The 26,654-nt window shown below is 40.1% G+C and overlaps 1 protein-coding gene across 1 annotated transcript in view; it reads left to right on the forward strand.

Annotated features, from left to right (window-relative positions):
- LOC126260619 (sodium/potassium/calcium exchanger Nckx30C) overlaps positions 1–26,654 on the forward strand; it is a 1,588,423-nt gene that overhangs the window by 1,531,643 nt on the left and 30,126 nt on the right. The window contains exon 7 of the mRNA XM_049957957.1: positions 22,958–23,073. Coding sequence (XP_049813914.1) covers positions 22,958–23,073 — 116 coding nt within the window. The remainder of the gene's footprint in view (positions 1–22,957; positions 23,074–26,654) is intronic.

The raw sequence follows: 26,654 nt of genomic DNA on the forward strand, positions 1-26,654 counted from the left end.
GCAGCTCAAATACCACAGTTCTTTAATGAATTCTTTATAAATGTAACAGACTATCACAACAAAGTAAGTCCTCTTAGCCTAAATGAAAATTCTGAACACATTGCAAATTTTTTAAAAGTTCCTATAAAAGACTTAGAAAATGCAGTCCTAGCACTAAAAAACAAAACATCAAAAATATGTATGTTGAAGTGGAATACCTACCAAAGTTGTTCGAGCAGCACACAACAAAATTGCTAATGCACTAGCTCAAAAAATAAATCATTGTCTTGAAAAGGGCTGTTTCCCAAAGGTACTGAAATATGCTGAAGTCAAATTATTCTTCAGAAAGGGATCAAGAGAGGTCATGAGAAATTATCATCCTATCTCATTTCTCCCAGTCATATCTAAAATATCTGAAAAAGCTGCTGTTGTGTAAATCCAAAATTTCATTGTAAAATATTGTCACATAGAAGAAGGTGTAATTAGATGAATGATGAACACTAACTTCACTTAACAAAGGTTTATTCAGCACTTGCACATACCAGAGTGTGAAGTGAACTTCCTCCAGCCAGAACACAAACAGTATATATACGGCTACAGAACATTACAGTACAATGATTCTTAACATTTGTGGATACTTCTAGAATGTACTCGAACTGAATGTAGAAATTAAAATTGTACAGTCCAGATGAGTTTTGAATTCATGACCTTCCATGCAACAATTTAGTATCATAACCACTACACCACAGTGACTGTGTTAGTCAGATTCTTCTGCGACATTGCTCCCTCCTTAAGAGAACAGCATCTCGGGTTACGTCCTCCTAGTCTGGGAACGAGTCATCAGTCCTGCATACTCTGACTCCTGATGACTGATGTTCGCCATGGCGGTGATCTTCTTAGAACTTCCTTTGCCGATACACTCTTCATGACATTTCCACTTGTTGCCTGTCACTGGAGCTTCTAATTTACCCTGGGATGCAGGATCCTTATAGGGCTTCATTCAAAGGACGTGGACTGTACCTCTGATCTTTTGTCACCTTGTGTCAGGGTCAAAATCTTCACCTTAACATCAGACACCTATCTTACAACCTTATAAGATCCAAAGTAGCGCCTGAGGAGCTTCTCAGAGAGACCAACCTTCTGAAAAGGAGTGAAGATTCAGACGAGGTCACCAGGCTGGTAGACAACAGGGCAGTTGATTGTGTCATACCTTCGGCGATCGTTTTCTTGAGCCTGCAGCATGTGTAGTTGAGCTAACTGCTGAGCTTCCTCAGCTCTGGTTAACACCTTGCTCACGTAGTCATCATCCACATCATCAGGATGTAACAGAAACACAGTGCCCATTGTTGTAGTCGCCTCACACCCATGCACCAGGAAAAATGGTGTAAATTCTGTGGTGTCGTGTTTGGCGGTGTTGTAGGCAAACATCACAAAAGGTAGCACCTTATCCCAGTTGCTCTGCTCAACATTCACAAACATTGATAGCATGTCGGCCAAGGTCTTATTAAGGTGTTCAGTAAGACCGTTAGTTTGCAGGTAGTTGTCATGTGATGAGTAATGTTGCACCAACAGTTTATCTCTGTCACAAGATTCGATTGGAAAACTTTCCTTGATCTTTAATTAACGACCTTGGGGCACCATGTTTTAATACAATGCCTTCCACGATGAATTTGGCTACCTCGGATGCTTTGGCTGTTTTCATGGCTTTTGTAATGGCCTAGCGTGTCAGATAATCAGTGCAAACAATAATCCATCTATTATCACTAGCAGACGTTGGAAATAGTCCAAGGAGGTCAATCGCTACATGCTGGAAAGGCGTTTCATCTGGTGGAATTGGTATGAGTCGGCCAAGTGGTTTCTGAAGAACTGCCTTTCTCCTCTTTCAGTCTAGACAGTGCTACACATAGTGATGGACACTCCTAAATAAATCTGGCCAGAAAAATCTCTTGTGGATTCTATTGTATGTCTTAATAAATCCTAAATAGCCAGCCTCAGGTGTGTCATGGATTTTCTGTAGAACATCTAAGCGCATGTGTTTAGCAATCACTGGTAGCCACCTCTTTCCAAATGGATCAAAGTTTTTCTTGCAAATGAATCCACTGACTACCTTAAATTGTCCGTTCACATCCTCTGGCCGATTTAAGGCAAGCATAATTTGAGATATCTTGGTGTCCTTCTTCTGCTCAGCAGAGAGATCCTGGAGTGCAGCGAGACAGTCACTATCTTCATCAAAGTCTTGTTGGTCTTGCACAGGGTTTCTTGAGATACAGTCAGCATCTTGGTGTTCTCTTCCACTTTTGTACACTATGGTAATGTCATACTCTTGAAGATGTAGTGTCTACCTGGTGAGTTGTCCTGTTGAATCCTTGAGACCTGTCAACCAACAAAGTGAATGATGGTCTGTAACAACTGTGAATGTCCTTCCATAGAGATACTGTTGAAATCTGCACATGGCCCAGATCACTGCAAGACATTCTCTTTCTGTAGTTGAGTAGTTTCTCGCAGCTTTTGTAAGTGTCCGAGAAGCAAGGGCTATTACGTTCTCTTTTCCATCTGAGATTTGCACCAGAACAGCACCAATCCCATATCTGCTGGCATCTGTGTGTGGTTCTGTAGGTGCTCTCTCATCATACAGACCAAGTACAGGGTTAGTCGTCAGAGCATTTCACAGAACAATACTTTTAGGAATAGGAAATTCCGCTATAGATCTCACCTTTTCTGGGTCTGGGTACACACCTTCATTTGACACAAGGTATCCAAGTATTCTGATTTCTTTTGCTCCAAAGAAACACTTTCTTGGATTAAATTGCAGTCCGCTTTGTTAGAGACACTTATGACCAGCTCTCAGTCTTTGTATATGTTCATCAAATATCTCTGGGAACAGTATAATGTCATCTAAGTAACAAAGACACATTGCCCACTTCAGGTGCCTTAGAAGATTATCCATTATCGGTTCAAAAGCTTCTGGTGCATTACACAAACCAAACGGCATTATCTTAAACTCATACAGGCCCTCAGGGGTGATGAATGCAATTTTCTCACGATCAGCCTCATCTACTTCGATTTGCCAGTATCCCGAGTACATGTCCATGATTGGGAAAAACTTAGCCCCCCTTCAGACAATCTAGTGTATCGTCAATTCGTGGAAGAGGGTAAACATCCCTTTTAGTTAAATTATTAAGCTTCCTGTAATCAACAAAAAAGTGCCAACTGCCATACTTCTTCCTCATGAGGACCACTGGTGACGACGATGGGCTCTGTGAAGGCTGAATGATGTCATTCTTCATCATTTTCTCTATCTTGTCGCAAATTATTCGATGTTCTGTTGCTGACACATGGTATGCTCTCTGGCTTATTGGTAGGTGGTCTCCAGTGCTAATCCAGTGTTTCACTGTCGATCTGTCTAACTTGCTCTTCACCTGTGGATTGAAGCATTCAGAGAATCTTGAAGAAGCTTCTTGTGTTGTTCCTTAGTGAGACCTGGTGATGTTGAGCTAGAAGATCTTGTCTCGTAGTGGTAACACTAATTTCACCCACAGGCTCGGCATGGGAGGTTTCTATGATGCTCAGCTGTTCTTCAATTAACGGCTCAACATTTGCTACGCACACGCATCTTGGAAGGATCTGCAATTTTCGGCGACAGTTAACTATCCACAATTCACTGAATCCATTCTTAAATGAGATGACAGAGACTGGGATGACCAAGTTATTCTTCAGTGGTATGCTTCTCTTACATTCCACTACAAGATCCATGGGTTGAAGCATGGCATGACAAGTGACAGATACCTTTCTGACTGCAGGAATGATCACTTCATCCAGCACACATAATCTCCACACACTCGGATGTGCATCTTCCTGTCCACAGTATCTCATCTCGTCTACGATAATCTTTGAGCAACCACAATCTATAATTGCCTGAGAAGCTTACAAAAAGTCCCATCCGAGAATGACGTCATGACTACACTCTTGTAAGACGATGAATTCTAAGGGCTATGTATAGCCACTTATATCCACATGAATGGTACATCTTCCTGTAGGTTTTACATATTTCCCATTACCCACCTTTAGCAGAGATGTTTTTTTGTCAACGAATATGGTTTTCTGCAACTGGAGATGGTACTTCTCTGAAATGACTGAATATGATGCTCCAGAGTCCACATCGATGGTGGAGAATACTACTCCTCGGCGGCCTAACCTCCAAGAATGGTTGCACCCTTTAGTTTTCCAGGTTGCTGCAGCTAGGTGATTGGCTGGAGCTTCTAAACGGCGATGGAGACCTGGATCGGCGTGTTGGGAAGCGTCCTCTCCAGTGGCTAGCTTGCAGCGATGGTGACCTATGTCATCCTGCACCCACATCTTCTTGTTCATCTTTGTCGTCCTGGAGTAGGCATCGGCTAAGATCGGTCTACTGTCTTCTGGCACGGGCATCATCAAATATCTGCCGCCTTTCTCGACAATAGTGCACCACATGTACCCGTCGTCCACAGTGGAAACATACTGGTTGGTTATCCTGGGTCCTCCAGATGCCAGTCTTCCTTGGTGCCCAAACAGGTTCCTCATGTGGCATTGTAGTAATGTAACTTCGCCTGGGTCCCGACTTTTTCACCGTTTTACAGGGGAATGAAGGACAACAGGTTGGGTTCAACATCTGTTCTACTTCCTTCCTTATGACCTCTTGAAGCGTCTCAGTTTTTTGCTCATCCAAGTGCTTTCTGAACTTCCTCTCTCACTATCTGATGAAGAACACAAGTGAAATCAGTTGCTTACCCCATCGCAGACATCGATAAGATGCTTGGAAGCCATTCAAACTTCATGCTTGTAATACTTTTTTGATGCATTGTCTCAATATACTGGCACCATTTTATGAAGTCGTCTGCTGTCAAAACCTCCTTCAGGAGTAAGGCTTGATACATGTCCTCAGCAACACCCTTCATGAGATGTGCAACCTCATCTTCCTCCTTATTCTAGGATACACTATTTTACACATCTCCAAGGCGTCTTGAATGTAGGATGCTGTAGTTTCTCCTGGACACTATGCCTCGTACTTTATCTTCGGCCTTGCACTTCTGTCGTTGGTGCCGAAATACTAGCACAGTTCTGCCTGGAATACTTCCCAGATTGTAAACTTCTCCTTGTTGTTCTCATACCATTGCTTGGCAGTGCCCTCCAAATAGAAAAATTCATTAGCTAAACACACGGTGTCATCCCATTTGTTAAATTTGGCTATACGCTCATATACCTTCAGCCACATCTCGTGTGGTGGCACATAGCTGCTGTCATAGTAACACCCTCCTCTTCTTCTGTCACTGATAGCTTGCGATCTGTTGAAAATGGCTCAAACTCAGGTTTCTCGCCACGTAAAAGACGGCTCTGTCGTGGCCTGATGGGAGCCACTGTGCCGTCAATAATGTGTGCTATCACAAGTTCCAATACCCAGCGTCTCCACCAGAATAATGTCATGTAGAAGAAGGTGTAATTAGATGAATGACGAACACTAACTTTACTTAACGAAGGTTTATTCAGCACTTGCACATACAAGAGCACGGAGCAAATTGCCTCCAGCCAGAACACATACAGTATATATACGGCTACAAAACAATCCAGTACAATGATTCTTGACATTTGTGGATACTTCTATAATGTACTCGAACCAAATATAGAAATTAAAATTGTACAGTGCAGCTGAGTTTTGAACTCACGACCCTCCATGCAACAGTTTAGTATCATAATCACTACACCACAGTGACTATGCTACTTGGCTTTCTCTGCGACACTGCTCCCTCCTTAAGAGAACAGCATCTCGGTGTTTCATCCTCCTAGTCGAGGAACGAGTCATTGGTCCTGCATACTCAGACTCCCGCTGACTGATGTTCACCATGGCGGTGATCTTCTTAGAACTTCCTTTGCCACTACGCTCTTTGTCACCTTTCCACTTGTTGCCTGCTACATCTACATCTACATTTATACTCCGCAAGCCACCCAACGGTGCGTGGCAGAGGGCACTTTACGTGCCACTGTCATTACCTCCCTTTCCTGTTCCAGTCGCGTATGGTTCGCGGGAAGAACGACTGTCTGAAAGCCTCCGTGCGCGCTCTAATCTCTCTAATTTTACATTCGTGATCTCCTCGGGAGGTATAAGTAGGGGGAAGCAATATATTCGATACCTCATCCAGAAACGCACCCTCTCAAAACCTGGCGATCAAGCTACACCGCGATGCAGAGCGCCTCTCTTGCAGAGTCTGCCACTTGAGTGTATTAAACATCTCCGTAACGCTATCACGGTTACCAAATAACCCTGTGACGAAACGCGCCGCTCTTCTTTGGATCTTCTCTATCTCCTCCGTCAACCTGATCTGGTATGGATCCCATACTGATGAGCAATAGTCAAGTATAGGTCGAATGAGTGTTTTGTAAGCCACCTTCTTTGTTGATGAACTACATTTTCTAAGCACTCTCCCAATGAATCTCAATCTGGTACCCGCCTTACCAACAATTAATTTTATATGATCATTCCACTTCAAATCGTTCCGCACGCATACGCCCAGATATTTTACAGAAGTAACTGCTACCAGTGTTTGTTCTGCTATCATATAATCATACAATAAAGGATCCTTCTTTCTATGTATTCGCAATACATTACATTTGTCTATGTTAAGGGACAGTTGCCACTCCCTGCACCAAGTGCCTATCCGCTGCAGATCTTCCTGCATTTCGCTACAATTTTCTAATGCTGCAACTTCTCTGTATACTACAGCATCATCCGCGGAAAGCTGCATGGAACTTCTGACACTATCTACTAGGTCATTTATATATATTGTGAAAAACAATGGTCCCATAACACTCCCCTGTGGCACGCCAGAGGTTACTTTAACGTCTGTAGACGTCTCTCCATTGATAACAACATGCTGTGTTCTGTTTGCTAAAATCTCTTCAATCCAGCCACACAGCTGGTCTGATATTCTGTAGGCTCTTACTTTGTTTATCAGGCGACAGTGCAGAACTGTATCAAACGCCTTCTGGAAGTAAAGAAAAATAGCATCTACCTGGGAGCCTGTATCTAATATTTTCTGGGTCTTATGAACAAATAAAGCGAGTTGGGTCTCACACGATCACTGTTTCCGGAATCCATGTTGATTCCTACATAGTAGATTCTGGGTTTCCAAAAACGACATGATACTCGAGCAAAAAACATGTTCTAAAATTCTACAACAGATCGACGTCAGAGATAGAGGTCTATAGTTTTGCGCATCTGCTCGACGACCCTTCTTGAAGACTGGGACTACCTGTGCTCTTTTCCAATCATTTGGAACCCTCCGTTCCTCTAGAGACTTGCGGTACATGGCTGTTAGAAGGGGGGCAAGTTCTTTCGCGTACTCTGTGTAGAATCGAATTGGTATCCTGTCAGGTCCAGTGGACTTTCCTCTGTTGAGTGATTCCAGTTGCTTTTCTATTCCTCAGACACTTATTTCGATGTCAGCCATTTTTTCGTTTGTGCGAGGATTTTTCGTTTGTGTGAGGATTTAGAGAAGGAACTGCAGTGCGGTCTTCCTCTGTGGAACAGCTTTGGAAAAAGGTGTTTAGTATTTCAGCTTTACGCATGTCATCCTCTGTTTCAATGCCATCATCATCCCGGAGTGTCTGGATATGCTGTTTCAAGCCACTTACTGATTTAATGTAAGACCAGAACTTCCTAGGATTTTCTGTCAAGTCGGTACATAGAATTTTACTTTCGAATTCACTGAACGCTTCACGCATAGCCCTCCTTACGCTAACTTTGACATCGTTTAGCTTCTGTTTGTCTGAAAGGTTTTGGCTGCGTTTAAACTTGGAGTGAAGCTCTCTTTGCTTTCGCAGTAGCTTTGAATTTACAATCCAATAGATTGCGATAATGTACAATGATTCTTGACATTTGTGAATACTTCTAGAACATATTAAAACTGAATATAGAAATTAAAATTGGACAGTCCAGGTGCATTTTGAACTCGTGACCCTCCATGCAGTAGTTTAGTAGCATAACCATTACACCACAGTGCTACTCAGCTTCTTATGTGACAATCAGTTTGATTTTCAACAAGGGAAAACACAACAGATGCAGTGAGCTGTTACATTGAGAAAATAATTACATCAATAGACAAGAGCAATAAGGCAGCAGGAATTTTCTGCAACTTCACAAAGATGTTTGATTCTGTAAACCATTCATTGCTTATTTACAAACTTTAAAAGTATGGCATTAGTGATGGTGCCCTACAATGGCTTAAATCGTACTTATAAAACAGAAAGCAAAGAGTTAGCATCTCTTTAAATGGAGCAAATTATTATTCTGACTCAAAAAAAATATCTCAGGGTGTTCCACATGTTACATACTAGGCCCAGTCCTATTTCTCTTCTAAGTTCGTGACTTATCATTAAATATCAGCTCCCCATCAGTTCTGTTTGCAGCTGACACTTCCATCTGGAAATCGGGATTCGGAAAAAATTCCCAAATCTATAATCAGCACCACAGTACCTTAGAAACTTGATTTCAGCTAAATGTGTTACATCTAAACGTATCTAAGTATTACATGATGCAGTTCAAAGCCAAACAGTCAAATTGAGAACTGGCTAAGACTGTTCACAACAAACAAGATATAGCAGAAGTTGACTCAATCAAATTCTTAGGTTTAAATCTGAATAAAAATTTGAGTTGTCAAGCATGTGTTCAGTACCTACCAAACAAACTGAGCAGCTTTGTATTTGCAATGCAAATACTATCAACTGCAACTGACATGGACACATGAAAAGTAGCCTTTACAGGCAACTTTGAATCCATTATTATGTATGGTATTGTTTTTGGGAGTAACTGATAAACATAGTGTGGATCACAAAGAAAATTTTATGTTTCCCACGCACCACCTCGAACTGTATACCCAGGGACCTCTATATAGTAGAATGAAAATTTACAATAAATTAAAAGGGAACAAGTGAATGGAGGTGAATTTAGGTCCACTTAAAAAAAAGCTTTATGTGGCACTGACCCTAAATCTTATTACACAGTGGATAAATTAATGCAGGACAAACTAGAAATTTGAGCTCGATACAATGTGTTATATATGCTAAGAAACATCATTAGAGTTTTATTACTTATTTTAGTGCCGTTATTTGTTAGTGTGAAAATCATTGTAACTGAATTATAAATTTTTGACATATTTCCTGTACACAAACCAAATGGATTAGAAATATACATCTTGAGATGAATAAAACACGATTCCATAATACCATAAACATGGTATGCAGTTAATAAATATTACCCTCTCATGTCGAAATTAAAATGTTTTTCTTTCCATGGTTTATAAGTTATTTCTCTTTCACACAAGTTTCATTGTCTTACGATCACTCATTTGGGTCCTTCCAAGCCGCAAAAGTTTAATTTAACAACCCTGTATAACAGTTATGAAATTTTGTACTTTATCTGTAATGACATATTTAGTAGCATAAAATAATTATATGCAAATTAGTATCACCTTCAAAACTTTAATTGCTGTAATTATTAATACAAACACATTGGTCAGAGACAGTCTTTTGGAATTATCAATTGAGAATGAAAAAATAATTGAAAGTAAGCAGCAATCATTTCACTGCAATCTCCACTTTGTGGGGAAAGCTTTTTCCATAATTATTAAATTTGGCTAGTAGTACTCCTGTTTACATTATATTTATGTATCAGAGCAGTAAGATTTTTGAGGAAAATTTAAGTGTATATTGAAATAACAGGCAAATGGGAAACAGAGGTAGTGTATTTGTTGCAGTAGACAAGAAACTCATATCCACCAATACAGAATTAAAGCCACATGTGAGATTGTTTGGTCAAGAGTCAGTACAAGGGGCGGGCATAAAATGAAAATTGGATCCTTCTACTGCCCACCAGACTCATCTCCTGATGTAACCAAAAACTTCAGAGAAAACCTCAGTTCACTTGTACACATTGATGTCTGCTGTGTAACAGCACAAGAGCACATGAGCAACCTACCTTTTGATGCCTTGCGAATTTATTGGTTATTTTTCTATGACTGCTGTCAAAGGAAATGTAGAATTGGTAATCTGAAATACATGGCACTAAATTTACCATGCTGTGCCACATATTGCTCCACTAGACTCAGTGGAAGTTGGCATCAGGGTTGTGAGTGCACCTTCACCTGTGCTCATTTTAAGGAGCTTCTCCACATGCGCAACTGGCATGACATAATTGCCTCATGGGTCAAATATATATGAATTTGATGAACAATGTGCACAGTTCTAGTGTGCACTGATAGCCCTTACCACTTACTTTTAGTTTACTTCAATGCCATCATAAGGTAGTACACTGCAGCAGACTTTTATCTACGTTTGCCATAAATCCTGCTAGGTGGTAGCACACTCCACAGACATGTGAATTTCTACACTGTGTAGTATAGACCAAAATTAGATTGGACATCAGCAGTAGGGGCTCAAAGGTATACATTCTGGATGTTCACATATTTTTAATTTCATATAAATTTGAGAGTGTGAAATTAATACCATGTGCTGTATAATAGTTACCTTTATCAACATATTTGTACAACTTCAGCCACTGTCAATAATAATAATAATAATAATAATAATAATAATAATAGTAATAATAATAATAATAAGAAGAAGAAGAAGATGAAAGTGAAAATAGAAGGAAACAAAACCAAACATTCAACACAAACCAAAAGAAATTTTACCAGACAATAGATAACACACACATTAAAATAGACAATCCACCAAACATAACAGACATGGAACACTTCTGGAGCAACATATGGTCAAACCCAGTACAACATAACAGACACGCACAGTGGATACAAGCAGAAACAGACACATACAATACGATACCACAAATGCCTGAAGTGATAATTTTGCAACATGAAGTCACCCGAGCAATTAATTCTACGCACAATTGGAAAGCCCCTGGAAATGATAAAATAGCAAATTTCTGGCTAAAGAAGTTCACCTCAACACATTCACATCTAACTAAATTATTTAACAGTTACATTGCAGACCCATGCAAAGTCCCTGATATTCTTACACAAGAAATAACTTATCTGAAACCTAAAGATCAAGCAGACACAGCAAACCCAGCAAAATATCACCCCATAACATGCCTACCAACAATATACAAAATATTAACTTCAGTCATTACACAGAAATTAATGACACATACAACACAGAACAAAATTATAAATGAAGAACAAAAAGGCTGCTGCAAAGGAGCACGAGGATGTAAAGAGCAACTGATAATAGATGCAGAGGTGACATAGCAAGCTAAAACTAAACAAAGGTCACTACACTATGCATACATTGATTACCAAAAAGCTTTTGATAGTGTACCCCACTCATGGTTACTACAAATATTGGAAATATGCAAAGTAGATCCTAAATTGATACAGTTCCTAAACATAGTAATGAAAAATTGAAAAACCACACTTAATATCCAAACAAATTCAAATAATATCACATCACAGCCAATACAGATTAAGCATGGAATATACCAAGGAGACTCATTAAGTCCTGTCTCGTTCTGCCTTGCTCTGAACCCACTATCCAACATGCTAAATAATGCAAATTATTAATATAATATTACTGGAACATACCAACACAAAATCACACATTTGCTATACATGGATGACCTAAAACTACTGGCAGCAACAAATCAACAACTCAACCAATTACTAAAGATAACGGAGGTATTCAGCAATGATATAAATATGGCTTTTGGAACACACAAATGTAAGAAAAATAGCATAGTCAATGGAAAACACACTAAACAAGAAGATTACATATTGGATAACCACAGCGACTGCATAGAAGCAATGGTAAAAACAGATGCCTATAAATATCTAGGATACAGACAAAAAATAGGAACAGATAATACAAATATTAAAGAAGAACTAAAAGAAAAATATAGACAAAGACTAACAAAAATACTGAAAACAGAATTGACAGCAAGAAACAAGACAAAAGCTATAAATACTTATGCTATACCAATATTGACCTACTCATTTGGAGTAGTGAAACGGAGTAACACAGACCTAGAAGCACTCAATACACTTACACGATCACAATGCCACAAATATAAAATACATCACATACATCCAGCAACAGAAAGATTCACATTAAGCAGAAAGGAAGGAGGAAGGGGATTTATCGACATAAAAAAACCTACATTATGGACAGGTAGACAATTTAAGAAAATTCTTTATAGAAAGAGCAGAAACTCGCAAAATACACAAAGCAATCACTCATATAAATACATCGGTTACACCATTGCAATTGCATAACCACTTCTACAACCCTTTAGATCACATAACATCAACAGATACGAAGAAAGTAAATTGGAAAAAGAAAACACAACATGGCAAGCACCCGTGTCATCTAACACAGCCACACATCGATCAAGATGCATCCAACACATGGCTAAGAAAAGGCAATATATACAGTGAGACAGAAGGATTCATGATTGCAATACAGGATCAAACAAGAAACACCAGATATTACAGCAAGCATATTATTAAAGATCCCAATACCACAACAGATAAATGCAGACTTTGCAAATGACAAATAGAAACAGTAGATCACATCACAAGCAGATGTAGAATACTAGCAAATACAGAATACACCAGAAGACATGACAATGCAGCAAAAATAATACATCAACAACTTGTCATACAACATAAACTAATAAAACAACACATTTCCACATACAAGTATGCACCACAAAATGTACTGGAGTATGATAAATAAAAATTATGCTGGAACAGAACCATTATAACAGATAAAACAACACCACATAACAAACCTGACATCATACTCACCAATAAAAAGAAGAAATTAACACAACTAATCGAAATATCCATACCCAATACAACAAATATACAAAAGAAAACAGGAGAAAAAATTGAAAAATACATCCAACTGGCTGAGGAAGTCAAGGGCATGTGGCATCAGGATAAAGTTGACATTATACCAATTATACTATCAACTACAGGAGTCATACCACACAATATCCACCAGTACATCAACGCAATACAGCTACATCCAAACGTATATGTACAACTACAGAAATCTGTAATTATTGATACATGTTCAATTAGCCGAAAGTTCCTAAATGCAATGCAACATATACCGTACAGTTAAAAGGAAGTCGTGCTTGATCAAGGTCTGCGTCACTTTCCATTTTTAACCAGACATAACGTCTGTGAAAGGAAAGAAATAATAATAATAATAATAATAATAATATGCATAATGTCTGAAAACAGGAAAGCTTGTTTTTGTGGAATTTTGTCATTTTGTACATAATTAAGTGCAGTTTATCGCAAGAATGAAATACTATTTAAGCTTTTGCTACTCTCTGTCCCACATTTTTGTGTTACTGGGAATTTCACGCTTTTTTACCTTTTCAAACGAATGTACTAGAGCCGGCCGCGGTGGTCTAGCGGTTCTAGGCGCGCAGTCCGGAACCACGCGACTGCTATGGTCACAGGTTCGAATCCTGCCTCGGGCATGGATGTGTGTGATGATGTCCTTAGGTTAGTTAGGTTTAAGTAGTTCTAAGTTCTAGGGGACTGATGACCACAGATGTTAAGTCCCATAGTGCTCAGAGCCATTTGAACCATTTGAATGTACTAGATTCCTAATTCATATATTAGTTAACAAATTAACTTCTGGACAAAAAAACAGGCACTCACACAACAACTTACACTTATTGTACACTTCTTTGTTAAATGTTCACTTGTAGTCATGCTTATTTGATTTCATCACTTCCTCAGACAACGGAGCTGGTCTGGAATGCCCTAGTTTCTTTGCAGTCAGTAATATTCCATTCTGTTAGTGCTCCACAGGAAAGCCAATTCCTTCACAGTAGACAACAACCAACTCCAAACACAAACTACCATTTGCGGAAATGATTAAATTCAGGTATTACTAACTGCCAAAAAGGTCACTTGACCGGAATACAAATGAGGCACTGAGAGCCATCAGGGCAAAAAGCACACAATCTCTGACCTCCATATTTAAACAAATATCAGAGAAACCAGTGAGACAGCTTTTTGTGAATGTTCAGATACACACGCAGTGTGGGCCTACAGTGCAGTTGAAGCTGACCCACCGTAAGATCATTCAATGTCAGAAGCATGAATAAATGCAACAGTCTCACAATCAACAATGATGTGCTTTATGGTTCTCAGCACCTCAAATGGATTGTTCTATGATAAAACCCAAAACTTAATATACTACATCTCATTGAGAATCCCACAAAATAGGTTTGTTTTGTCAGTATAGCTGATGAGAATTCTTCCAGGTTGTACAGCCTTGATCCATGGAACTCTTCAGTCCCTGAAGTTTCGTCCAAGGCTACGTTGGACATCTTCGGAGGTGATCCTGGTTGTGCTGAGTCTTGCCAAGTCGGCAAGACTCAGCACAACCAGGAGCACCTCCACAGATGTCCAACGTAGCCTTGGACGAAACTTCAGGGACTGAAGAGTTCCATGGACCAGCCATACAAGCCGGACGAATTCTCAGAAGCTGAAACATCCGGTCATGAAAGCCTTCATTGTATGAGTGTAGCTGATGTCCAATCTAACTTTACCGCATAGCGAGAGAATTTGCATATCTGTGGAGTGTGCTACGCATAGTGAAATTTATGCCAAGGGAACACAGATAAGTCTGTTTCAGTATGCTACCACCTGGTGGCATTGACGTAAACTTGTAGTTGAATGGTAAGGGCTAGCAGTGCATGCTGTGAACTGTTCACATTGTTTATTAAATCCATATATATTTGGCCTGTAAGGCAATTATGACATGCCAGTTACACATGTGCAGAAGCTCCTTAAAACGAGCACAAGTGAAAGTGCACTCATGACCTTGATGCCATCTCACTGAGTCTAGTGGAGCAATATGTGGTACAGTGTGGTAAATTTACTGCTGTGTACTTCAGACTACCACATCTACATTATATTTAACAACCTTCAAAGAAAAATAACTAATAAATCCACAAGGTGTCAAAGTTAGGGTGTTCACATGTTCCTGCGCTCTTACACAGCAATCATCACTGGACATCAGTATATGTCATAGTCATACTGAGAGAAAAACCTATTTTGAGTGGTTCTGAATGAGATATGGTACATAAAGTTTTGGATTTTATCAGAGAGTAATCCACATGAGATGCTGAGAACCATAAAGCACATCTTCATCGATTGTGAGACTGTAGCATTTATTCGTGTTTGTGGCATCTGTTGAGCTTATGGTTTATCTGTACTGTAGGCCCACAATGTACATATATTTGAACATTCACGGAAAACTGTTTCACTGTTTTTTCTGATATTCACTTAAATGGGGGGTGGGACAGGGGGGGAGGGGGGGGGTTGAAGACTGTGTGCTTTTGACCCTTATGGCTCTCAGCCGCCTCATTTTTATTCTAGTCAAGTGACCTTGTTGGTAGATAGTAGTACTTGAATTTAATCATTTCTGCAAATGGCAGTTTGTGTTTGGATTTAGTTGTCTACTGTGCACGAATCAGCTTTCCTGTGGAGTGTCAACATGAACTCTGTTGAACCTGTATTAAGCACTAACAGAAAAGAAAATTATCAGGAAAAGTTAGTCGCAGAGACGGCAGGCCAGACTCATTTCTGAGAAAGTGACGAGATTAAATAATCATGACTACAAGTGAACATTTAACGAAGAAGTATAAGCATAAGTCGTTATGTGGGTGCAACATAAGAATGCCTGATTTTCAGCCCTAAAATTAGTTCATTTCCACGGTATATAGGCACTGTACAGAAACTTCCAAACAAACAGAGATTGCTGCATAATAGGTTTAAAGCAAGGAGAGAGGTTACAGACAGAGATATACTGAATGAAATGTGTTTGGCTGTCAAGAGAGCACTGTGTGATGCCATCAATGACTACAATACCAGAATATAGTCAAATGACATTTCGCAAAATCCAAAGAAGTTCTAGTCATATGTAAAGTGTGTTAGTGTCCAGTCCCTATTGAATGATGCAGGAACTGAAATTAGAGGTAGCTAAGCAAAATCTGAAATTATTAATTCCATTTTCAAATGTTCCTTTATTAAGGAAAACCCAGGAGAACCGCCCCAAATTAATCCTCATACCACTGAAAAGATGAAGAAAATTAATACTAGTGTCAGTGGTGTTGAGAAACAGCTGAAATTGTTAAAATTGAACAAAGATCCAGGCCCTGATGCAATCACTGTCAGATTCTATATTGAATTTGCAGCTGTGTTAGCCCCTCTTCTAATTACAATCTATTGTAGATCCCTCAAACAAAAAACTGTGCCCAGTTCTTGGAAAAAGCACAGGTCACACCCATCTACAAGAAAAGTAGTAGAAGTGATCCACAAAATTAAGATCCAATATCCTTGACATCAGTTTGTTGCAGAATCTTAGAACATATTCTGAACTCAAACATAATGAAATATCTTGAACAGAATGACCTCCTCAACAACAACCAGCATGGATTTCGAAAATACCAGTCATGTGAAACACAACTTGCACTTTTCTGACATGGCATACTGAAAGCTTTGGATCATGACAACCAGATAAGTGCAGTGTTTCTTGATTTCTGAAAAGCATTTGATTCGGTACCATACCTACACTTATTGTCAATAGTACGATCATATGCAGTATCAAGTGAAATTTGTGAGTAGGTGGAGGACCTTTGGGTAGGGAGAACACAGCATGTTATCTTGGATGGAGAGCCATCGTCAGGTGTAGAAGTAATTTCAGGTGTGCCCAGGGAGGTGTGTTGGGACTCTTGCTGTTTATGTTGTATGTTAACAACCTTTCAGACAATATTAATAGTAAAATCAGGCTTTTTGCTGGTGATGTAGTTATCTAGGTATAATGAAGTATCTGAGAGAAGGTTCATGAATGTTCAGTCAGAGCTTGATAAGATTTCAACATGGTGCAGAGATTGGCAACTTGCTCTAAATGTTCAGAAATGTCAAATTTTGCATTTCACAAAACGAAAAAAATGTAGTATCCTACGACTGTAATATTAATGAGTCAATGTTGCAATCAGCCAACTCATACAAATACTTGGGTGTAAGGCTTTGTAGGGATATGAAATGGAATGATCACATAGCTTCACTCGAGTGTAAAGTAGATGGTTAACTTCAGTTTATTGGTAGAATACTGGAGAAGTGCAATCAGTCCACAAAAGAGATTGCTTACATATCACTCATGCGACCCATTCTAGAATATTGCTCAAGTGTGTGGGGCCATTACCAGATAGGACTAACAGGGGATATTGAATGTATACAGAGAAGGGCAACATGAATAATCACAGGTTTGTTTAATCTGTGGGAGTGTGTCATTGACGCACCGAAGGAACTGAACTAAAAGACTCTTGAAGACAGGCGTAAGCTAGCCTGAGAAAGTCTATTAAGGAAGTTTCAAGAAACAGCTTTAAATGATTAGTCAAGGGATATACTACAACCCCCTACAGATTGCTTACACATGGATTGTGAGGATATGATTAGCATAATTACTGCATGTACAGAGGCATTCAAACAATCAGTCTTCCCATGCTCCATATGTATGGAACAGGAAGAAACCCTAATAACTGGTACAATGGGATGAACCCTCTGTCATGATGGTTTGCGGAGTATAGATGATGATACAGATGTAGAATGTTTGCTCGAAAGTATTTCTTGTAACATATAGGCAGGCTGGCAGCATTTACACCATAGCTAGAGTCTGTAATGTGTGCACTGCCACGTGGCATGGTAATAAACTTGCAGTCTCATATAGTGTTGATAGTTATTACATTTTATCTACCTAATCCCTTCAGACAAAGACCAATCTAATTTCCTCTTCTTGCAGCATGTTTAGGTTCACATCACTGTCAATTAGAAGTAAGTACAGTGCCATATATTCTGTGATCACACAGCAGGTTATGGTCATTGCACATAATAAAGTAAGAGTTTTGATTCATTACACTGTAGCAAACATACATTCACTCATCTCATTAAGTGATCTACATTGACCTATGTACTTGTGTGCCATCAGCACAATATTTAAACACTGTGAAAACACTGTAGACCTTCTACTCACTTCAAACCAGCTTACTGCCAATGTTCTATCCTACTGTTGCTCACCACTAATTGAACACTGATTGGTTCTTACCACAAAGAGACCACTCAACACAGCTATTATTGTGTTGGAGATATTATTTTAATATGTTGCAAGAAAAATATTAAAGATAATGTAATTTTGCAACTGAAACATTATAACAGCTGAAACAGCCGTCATTTTATATGCTGGAAATAATTTAAGAGTAAAGGAGACAACTTACCAAATAGTAGACGTGTTGACACATCGAAAAGATTGAAAACTGGCAGAAATTACATTCCATCCTGAGATGCTGGAGCTGGTGGTCATCTTTGCATGAGATGAGTGAATGGTGTGTGTCAGAAATTAAGAAAATCAGCCTTCAGTTGCAAGGTAAAATTTTATTAGTTTACCTAGGTTTCGATGCCAATAATGGTATCTTCTTCACAACCTATAAATTAACCCATACAGACATATGTTGCACATTGAAATACATTGTCAATCTAATGATTTCATAATAAAGAAAATCATGGTACTTACAAAAATTAAATTATTTTGAGAGCCAAATGTTGGAATGGCCGATGCTGTTTCCTGTCTGCTTTGTCCCTTTAATATAGTGCGATTGTAAATTGAGACACAATGTACAATTACAAAAATTAAATTATTTTGAGGGCCAAATGTTGGAATGGCCAATGCTGTTTCCTGTCTACTTTGTCCCTTTATTATAGTGCGATTATGCATTGAGACACAATGTACAATCGCACTATAATAAAGGGCAAAGCAGACAGGAAACAACATTGGCCGTTTCAACGTTTGGCCCTCAATATAATTTAATTTTTGAAAGTACCACGATTTTCTTTATTATGAAATCATTATATTGATGATGTGTTTCAATGTGTAACATATGTCCGTATGGGTTAATTTATAGGTTCTGAAGAAGATACCATTATTGGCATCAAAACCTAGGTAAATTAATAAAATTTTACCTTGCAACTGAAGACTGATTTTCTTAATTTTTGAACAATTCACAGTTACTGAAGACCTGCACTATGTTAAAGATTTGTAAATGGTGTGTGTCTCTTTTTTACTAATGAAGGCTGTGGATGAAAGCTATATGTAAGTGTCTTTTAATCGTGGCTATCTGCAACCTGCTGTGTCTTCTTTACAGTAAGTAGCAATCTGTGTTTTCCATATTGTTGATATTCCTAGCTGCAGTTTCCATTGTTTGAATGAAAACTTTGCTAGCTTCCTGGCAAATCCTTTAACAAATTAGGGTGCAATGTAGCTGCACAGGTGTGTGGGGGTGGTGAGGTGGGGGGGGGAGGAGGGGCACCAGGAGTGGGGGAGGGGGAGGGGGAGTGCAGGGGAGGGTGTACTCTAGTAGAGCATTAAACGATGCATCCAACAGCTAGTGAAGTTTTCATTCTTTTAAAGGCACCTGTTGATGATACAATGCTCTTACTAATCAGTGATTTGTATCCTTTACTCCTAAATTATTTAAATCCTGCCAGAACTTTCCTTACTATATTTTACACACTGGCATCTACGAAATTCCAGATGTGAAGTAAGCTAACATCAGTAGTATTGTTTCTGAGAGCATGTCTGGCATCTGGAGAGATGTTTTTATTTTTCAAAGGAAGGTCTATTACTTAGACTGAACTGAAGCTCCCATATAACAGACAAGCTGTATTAATATTAATTGTCTGAGCATATTTGCAGTTTTGTAAACAGTAATTTCTTATCCAGTATTTAGTGACCATGAGAGAGATTTGTGAAAACATGTCATCAAGTACAAAATTCCACAATATGCTCTGTTTAAAACAGAAATTTTATCACATTGGTGTGACATAGTCATATTTTGTAGTAACTTCAATTAGTTTTGTATCTCAGCAGTTTTGAATACCATGCAGTAGTTTAGTGCTGGTAGTTAAGCTAGGTTTTTTTCCACAAATTACTTTTGTGGCATAGTAATAGTTGCTATGGCTCTTTGGTACTGAGTCAGGTGCTATAGCTGAAATACACAGCATTTTGACAGAGTAAATGCTTGCCACCTTCAGATGATGTGTTGATTATTGGTGGGATACCAGAGGATACTAATTATTGTGGCCAAACTTAAGGTACGGTATGTAGGCAGTGGTATTATTAAATAAAAAAATAAAAACACCTCTCCATTGCAAAATGACAAAATAGGTTACCGGATGGACTGCATAATAACTTAGTTCTTATTTTTCTTGTTGCGTTGTCATCTTGTAGTTGAAGTGAATTTAGCACAGCCAGTACAGATTCCATATCTTGTTGGTGTCACATGCTGTGCATGGCCATCCACAGAAATTTATCCAAGAATGGGTAAGATTCTGACATTAGCATTTTTATATAACTGACTCAGACAGTTTAAAACCTGTCATTTCCAAGAACTAAGTTTGACAGGAGGTATAGAAAATTCTCAAATGACTGATACAGATCTACTTAGATCGTGTTAAGGAAGATTACTGTAATACCTACATGCTAGGCATATTTCAATAGTATAAGTAAAGTACATTAGTTCATATTGTTAATAGTTTTATGGATGCCACTTTTTTGGTTCCTATGATCTGAAATTATCTCCTTAAATGATTAAATCCAGACTATCCAACAAGTTATGAAATACAACTAGAGAATATTTACATAAAAATTTATGTTAGGTGGACAATGAAAATTGAAAATCTCAAATATAAAAACTAGAATCCTATTAAGCATTAACAAAAATAATTAACAAAAGGTGCTCCACTAATCATCTTTTGCTTAATCAACTTCAACAAGATCCATTACCCTTTATGTGCTTACATGATCATGTTAGCAGAGTTCTTCAATTACTTTCATACTTTATATTTTTTCAGTGATGGTTAGCGTAACTAAAGTTGAATGAAATGTATTCTGAAAATGGGTGGTTGGGTAAAGAGTAACCCTCAGCCAGCATTCAGCTACAAATGAGAAATCTCTCAAAACCACCCTGCATTTGGGTGACAGAGTTGACTTTTAACAGCATAGGATTAAAAGAAGGGAATCTTCATCACTTCAGTTTCTTACATCATTGTGCAGCCATGCAAAGATGCAAAGTGGGCTGCAGAATTTGTAGCTCTCTAATGGCATATGGCACTGTGTTACACCCAGCAGAGTCGGAGAAGGTCATTATATCTAGAGAGGAGTCCCTTTCAACCTGGAAATTTCATATTTTTTTCCTCTTTTTAGTGCAGAAAATTTACTTCCCTTTATTCAGCTGATGCTTTTAGCACTTTAACTAAGTGTAGATGTATGCACCATGAGTGCAGTAGGGCTCTGTTCTTCAGAGCCTGCTACAGTATCTCTACCTTGTAAAATTGAGTATATAATCGAGATACTGGGTTTCTCCATTCACAGATAAATAGTAAACTACTGTTGTTATTATGTAGTGCAGGAAAGTGAGTGTGCATCCTTGTAGGAATTTGGTATGGATAGCAGGCACATACAGTGCTCCCATGTTTCTGTTATGCTGTGCACTGACATTGAAACACACACACCAGGATGTTGGACTAGCCCCTTTCTCCACCTTGATAAGGGCTGTATGAGGAAGCAACAAAGAAAATATAGAGGATTCTATTTCAAAATGGTCCTGTAAAGGTTTTTATCCATCTGGAATGCAGAATGGCACTGAAATCACTGCCACACCAAAGAATCAGTGTAATATCCCATGAATACCATGTAAACCAAAAAAACTAAAAGATATATGGTATACATGGTACTTCCCATCATCCTTGACACTGTTAAATCTCCAGTTTAACAGATCCAAAGAAAACCACTGTTAGAAATTCGTAAGATTTTTGTAATAAATTTAAAATCTGTACCCAAGATCCCAGGAGGGGCATGCGTCCACACTTGCCCTCCCTTGTGGATGCCTCTGACTTCCTATATATTTAGATATTATTTATAACAACAAGCTGCCATTGTGCTGATGCCCTATCATTGCCACTGTGGTGATACTTTGCACTAAATGTAGCCTTCAAACTTATGACACCACATCAAGATGTATGAATACATCTAGTTATGGGACTGAATGGCTGGCCACTACTTACCTACAGGAAGCAAAATTCTTAACAATGTTGATAGCCACATGTAAAATCACTAGAAACATTTTGACAGAACACATGCTTTCACCATCTAGCCTCTTCCTCTTAATCCATCTTTACTTCTCAGACTGTCTTCATCCTCTCAGGGTCTAAGTTAACACAATGCATATTAGCACAGAATTTTTGACCACCTACTCTCTTCCTTCATGTTTGTCTCCCCTCATTCTCACAACAGGTGGGTCCCTTTCATCTGGGCTCTAATCGTTCTGACCTTCCTCAACATGTTCCTCTCTCCTCCCCAAGGAAGGAATTCATAGTTCCAAAATCAAGGTATGGTTTCTTATTCGTGTCTATCAGTAGAACCAAGAATTTCACCTTCTGAAGGTAATTACTGGACAGACATTCCTTCTCATAATTTTAGGGTTTTCTCAAGTGAATTTTCCTTTTTGTACAAGTAAGGCACCACAGTTCAATCAAAGTTCATAATTTCGTGTCACTTCTTGTAAAAAGTGTTCTCTTTCACTAGTTGTAACACAATAAAATTGGAGTCCATTTTCCAGTTACTGAATTACACTTGCCATTTGGTAACACTGTTTTACAGTTACTTTCTGTGAGTTTTTCTGTGACAAAGCATTTTTGCTTTTCTGCTTTGTTTATCAGCATTACTGTAGCCTTCTTAATATTAATAATAACTTAATACCAACATAATGTTACAAACATTGATATTTTGTTATTTTATGCTTTAATCTCTCAGACAATCTAATATTACAATCTATGAGTCTTTCTAGGCAAGAAGTTCTTCGTCGTCACTTTCCTTGGCAGCATTGTTTGGATTGCTGCCTTTTCATATCTCATGGTATGGTGGGCAAATGTTGCTGGGGACACCATAAAAATACCGCCAGAGGTAAGACTGTAATATTTTTCTGCTTTTCTTTAGTTGTTAACTGTTAACGTGCAAGTTTAGTTGAATAATTTCAATGAAGTTTAATCATCACTTCCACTTTCTGATCTTTTATGTTGCCTATTTCTTTTCTTTGCATTCATAACTTACATTATATTGCTTGTAAATTGCTGATGGTGATCTCTCTAAAGCAGATTATGATTATAAAAACATTATTCTAAAGCTATTGTTTGCTACTATACTTTTACTAAGCACACAAAATGGTACCGTTGTAAAGATCTACTGCAATTGAGCACTTGAGCCACATTAAATAATTCCAGCTATACTGATAGCCAGGTGTGCAAATAAGTAAAGAAAACTCAGTAAATGACCTTGCACATCATCATTATCTTGAATAGTTTCCAGCCCCACGCTGAGTCTATTTGAAATATAAGCCTTCCATCTAGTCCTGTTTTCCATCATCTTTCTGTGTTCACTTTGGTACAGTCCTCGTCTCTTTCTTCATCACACTCCTCCACACCTTCCTCTTGATCATATCCTTCACATATCCATTTCATGTGTCTTCTTGGGAATCTTGTTTTTACATTCTCTTTAATTGCTCATACCACCTTAGCCTTGCTCTGCAATGGTTCTTTCTTCACTATTTCCCTAACCTTTCCATTTCTCTTCTTATCTTTCCTTGTTACTCCTGTCCTACTTCTGAGAAATTTCATTTCACATGCCTGTAACATGCCTACATATCTTTTCTTCATTACCCATGTTTCAGATGCATAGGTCAAGACTGCAATGTAGTGACCTTTATACAGAAGGGGTTATGAAATTTTAACCCTGGATAGCTGATGCCAGTAGGAACCAAAATTACTAATGTTGTGTAGGACGACAATGCATGAAACACAAACTTGGTGCCACAGACTCCGATCGGCCGTGGGTGTTATAACCTTTAATCACCAATAATTGCATGGATATTCAAACACACTCACTTAGAAACAATAGCTGGTTACATGATAACAACTCAGTATCTCTCATTCGACTGCCGTGCTGTGACATGCGGCCGGCGCCATTCGTAGCTAGGTGGTGCTCCCGCGCTCAGCCGAGTTGCGGAGTGCCTCTATCGCCTTTTGCACATACTGTCGTGGCGGCACTGTTAAATGTCGTGGCACTGTCACAACACTTTCCCCCCTTGAAAAAAAAAACACTCACTTCCTTGCAGACATGGACAGTGCGGAGACATCCATGGCCTCTTGTGAGGCCCCGAAAAGAGCCCACGGAGAGACACGAGAGTATGGTCGAAAATGTCCAGGACAGAAGCTCGCGTGTGGAACGTGCCTCCTGGACAAGATGATGGGTGAAAATTCCAGAGCAGCATCCATAGGTGTCGTGGACCTGGGGGTGTGCTCCAGCGAGATGGGTCCCGGAGAAGGCGGCGTCGCAACTGGGGCCGGTTCCAGCGTACTCGGAAGCGGTAGCGACGTCGGCTGCATCAACACGTATGATAGATCGGCAGCAGCGATAGGACTGGCTTCTCGGGCTGGTGGAGGCGAAGGAAGGAGCGGTGGCACCGGTGTGGCCACCACTCGTGGGTGCATCTGGTCGTAATGGCAAACAACCATGCCGTCGTCCGTACGTATTTCACAAAGCCGGCAGCCACGAAGAGCCTTGACCACCCCTGGAATCCATTTAGGGCGAGATCCATACCCTCATGCCCACACGTCGGCGCCCACCGGGTATTTTCCCGCACTAGGGAACACAGCACAAGGCCTGACAGGGTGAAGCAGGCGCAGTAGAGAGCGCGGTTGGCGGCCATGCAAGAGTTCAGCAGGGCTGCGATCACCCAGAGGCGTGAAGCAATAAGAACTCAGAAATTGCAGCAGAGCATCATCTGTGGAAAAATCATTAAGGAATTTTTTCATCTGGCTTTTGAAAGTGCGGACAAGGCGCTCGACCTCCCCAATCGATTGCGGATGGAAGGGCGGTGCTGTAACATGATGAATCCCTTGTCCAGTACGAAAAGCACGGAAGGCCTGCGAAGAGAACTGAGGGCCATTGTCCGTGACGAACGTGGATGGAAGACCTTCTAGCGCAAAGATTTTGGGCAAAGCCAGCGTCGTTACCGCAGTGGTGGGCGATGGACATCGAACAACAAACGGAAACTTCGAGAAGGCGTCAATCAACAGTAGCCAATAAGTACCGAGGAAGGGGCCGGCAAAGTCAGCGTGCATCTGTTCCCATGGCTGCGCTGGATCAGGCCACAGAGAGGGCATTGTACGAGGTGCAGCAAGTTGTTGAGCACACTGGCCACACGCAGCAACCATGTGGGCGATGTCCGAATCAATACCGGGCCAATAAACATGCCTGCGGGCCAGGGACTTAGTCCGAGAAATCCCCCAATGGCCTTCATGCAACAGTTTGAGAACATCTTTGCGAAGAGAGGCTGGCACCATGACCCGTGGAGATGTGCCATCCGTGGCCAGAAGAACAACACCATCACGAACAGACAGACAAAGGCGCAAGGCATGGTAGTTGCGAAGGGGATCTGATGCCCGGCCCTTGGTCCTGTCCGGCCAACCCCGTTGAACAAAACCGATCACCTGACGCAGGACTGGGTCCCACGCAGTAGCCGACGCGACCTGTGAACCTGTAAGTGGAAAACCCTCAACCACACGACGTTCTTCCTCATCAATGTGGAAACAGAGTAGTTCATCACGATCAAAAACCGGGTCGGGGCCCATCGGCAATTGTGACAATGCGTCAGCATTGGCATGCTGGGCCGTTGGGCGATAGTGAATCTCATAGTGAAAACGAGACAAGTATAAGGCCCAACATTGCAGGCGGTGAGCTGCCTTATCCAGAAGCGACGCCAATGGGCTGAACAGAGAGACCAGCGGCTTGTAGTCGGTGATGAGGTGAAACTTAGAACCATACAAAAAAACGCTGAACTTTTTTAGAGCATAAATGATAGTGAGCGCCTCCTTTTTGATTTGAGAGTAACGCCGTTGCGCATCGTTGAGGGTCTTGGAAGCATAGGTGATGGGTCGTTCCGACCCATATTCATACCGATGGGTGAGAACAGCCCCTAGGCCATACTGTGACACGTCAGTCGCCAGAACCAAATGCTGACCCGGACGGAATGTGGCAAGACAAGGCGCCAACTGCAAATGAGCCTTCAGGCGGACAAAAGCCTGCTCACACTCGTCGGACCAACAGAAAGGGACGTTTTTGCGTAACAGCTGATGCAGAGGATGAGCTACCGCCGCTGCGGATGGAATGAATTTGTGATAATAAGCAATCTTGCCTAGAAATGCCTGATGTTCTTTGACCGTAGACGGCCGGGGTAGAGCGTTAATGGCCGCAACATGCTGACGTAGAGGACGTATACCCTCACGGGTCAAGTGGAAACCAAGATACACAATGGAGGGTTGGAAGAACTTTGACTTGTCCAGATTGCACTTCAACCCAGCCGAATGCAAAACCTGAAACAGTGAACGCAAATTGCGAAGGTGCTCCTCAGTGGAGGCCCCCATGACAACAATGTCATCCAGATAGTTGATGCAGCCGGGAACGGAAGCCGTGAGCTGTTCCAAAAA

Source organism: Schistocerca nitens, chromosome 5 (assembly GCF_023898315.1).
Source record: "Schistocerca nitens isolate TAMUIC-IGC-003100 chromosome 5, iqSchNite1.1, whole genome shotgun sequence".
In the NCBI taxonomy this organism is placed as follows: Eukaryota; Metazoa; Arthropoda; class Insecta; order Orthoptera; family Acrididae; genus Schistocerca; species Schistocerca nitens.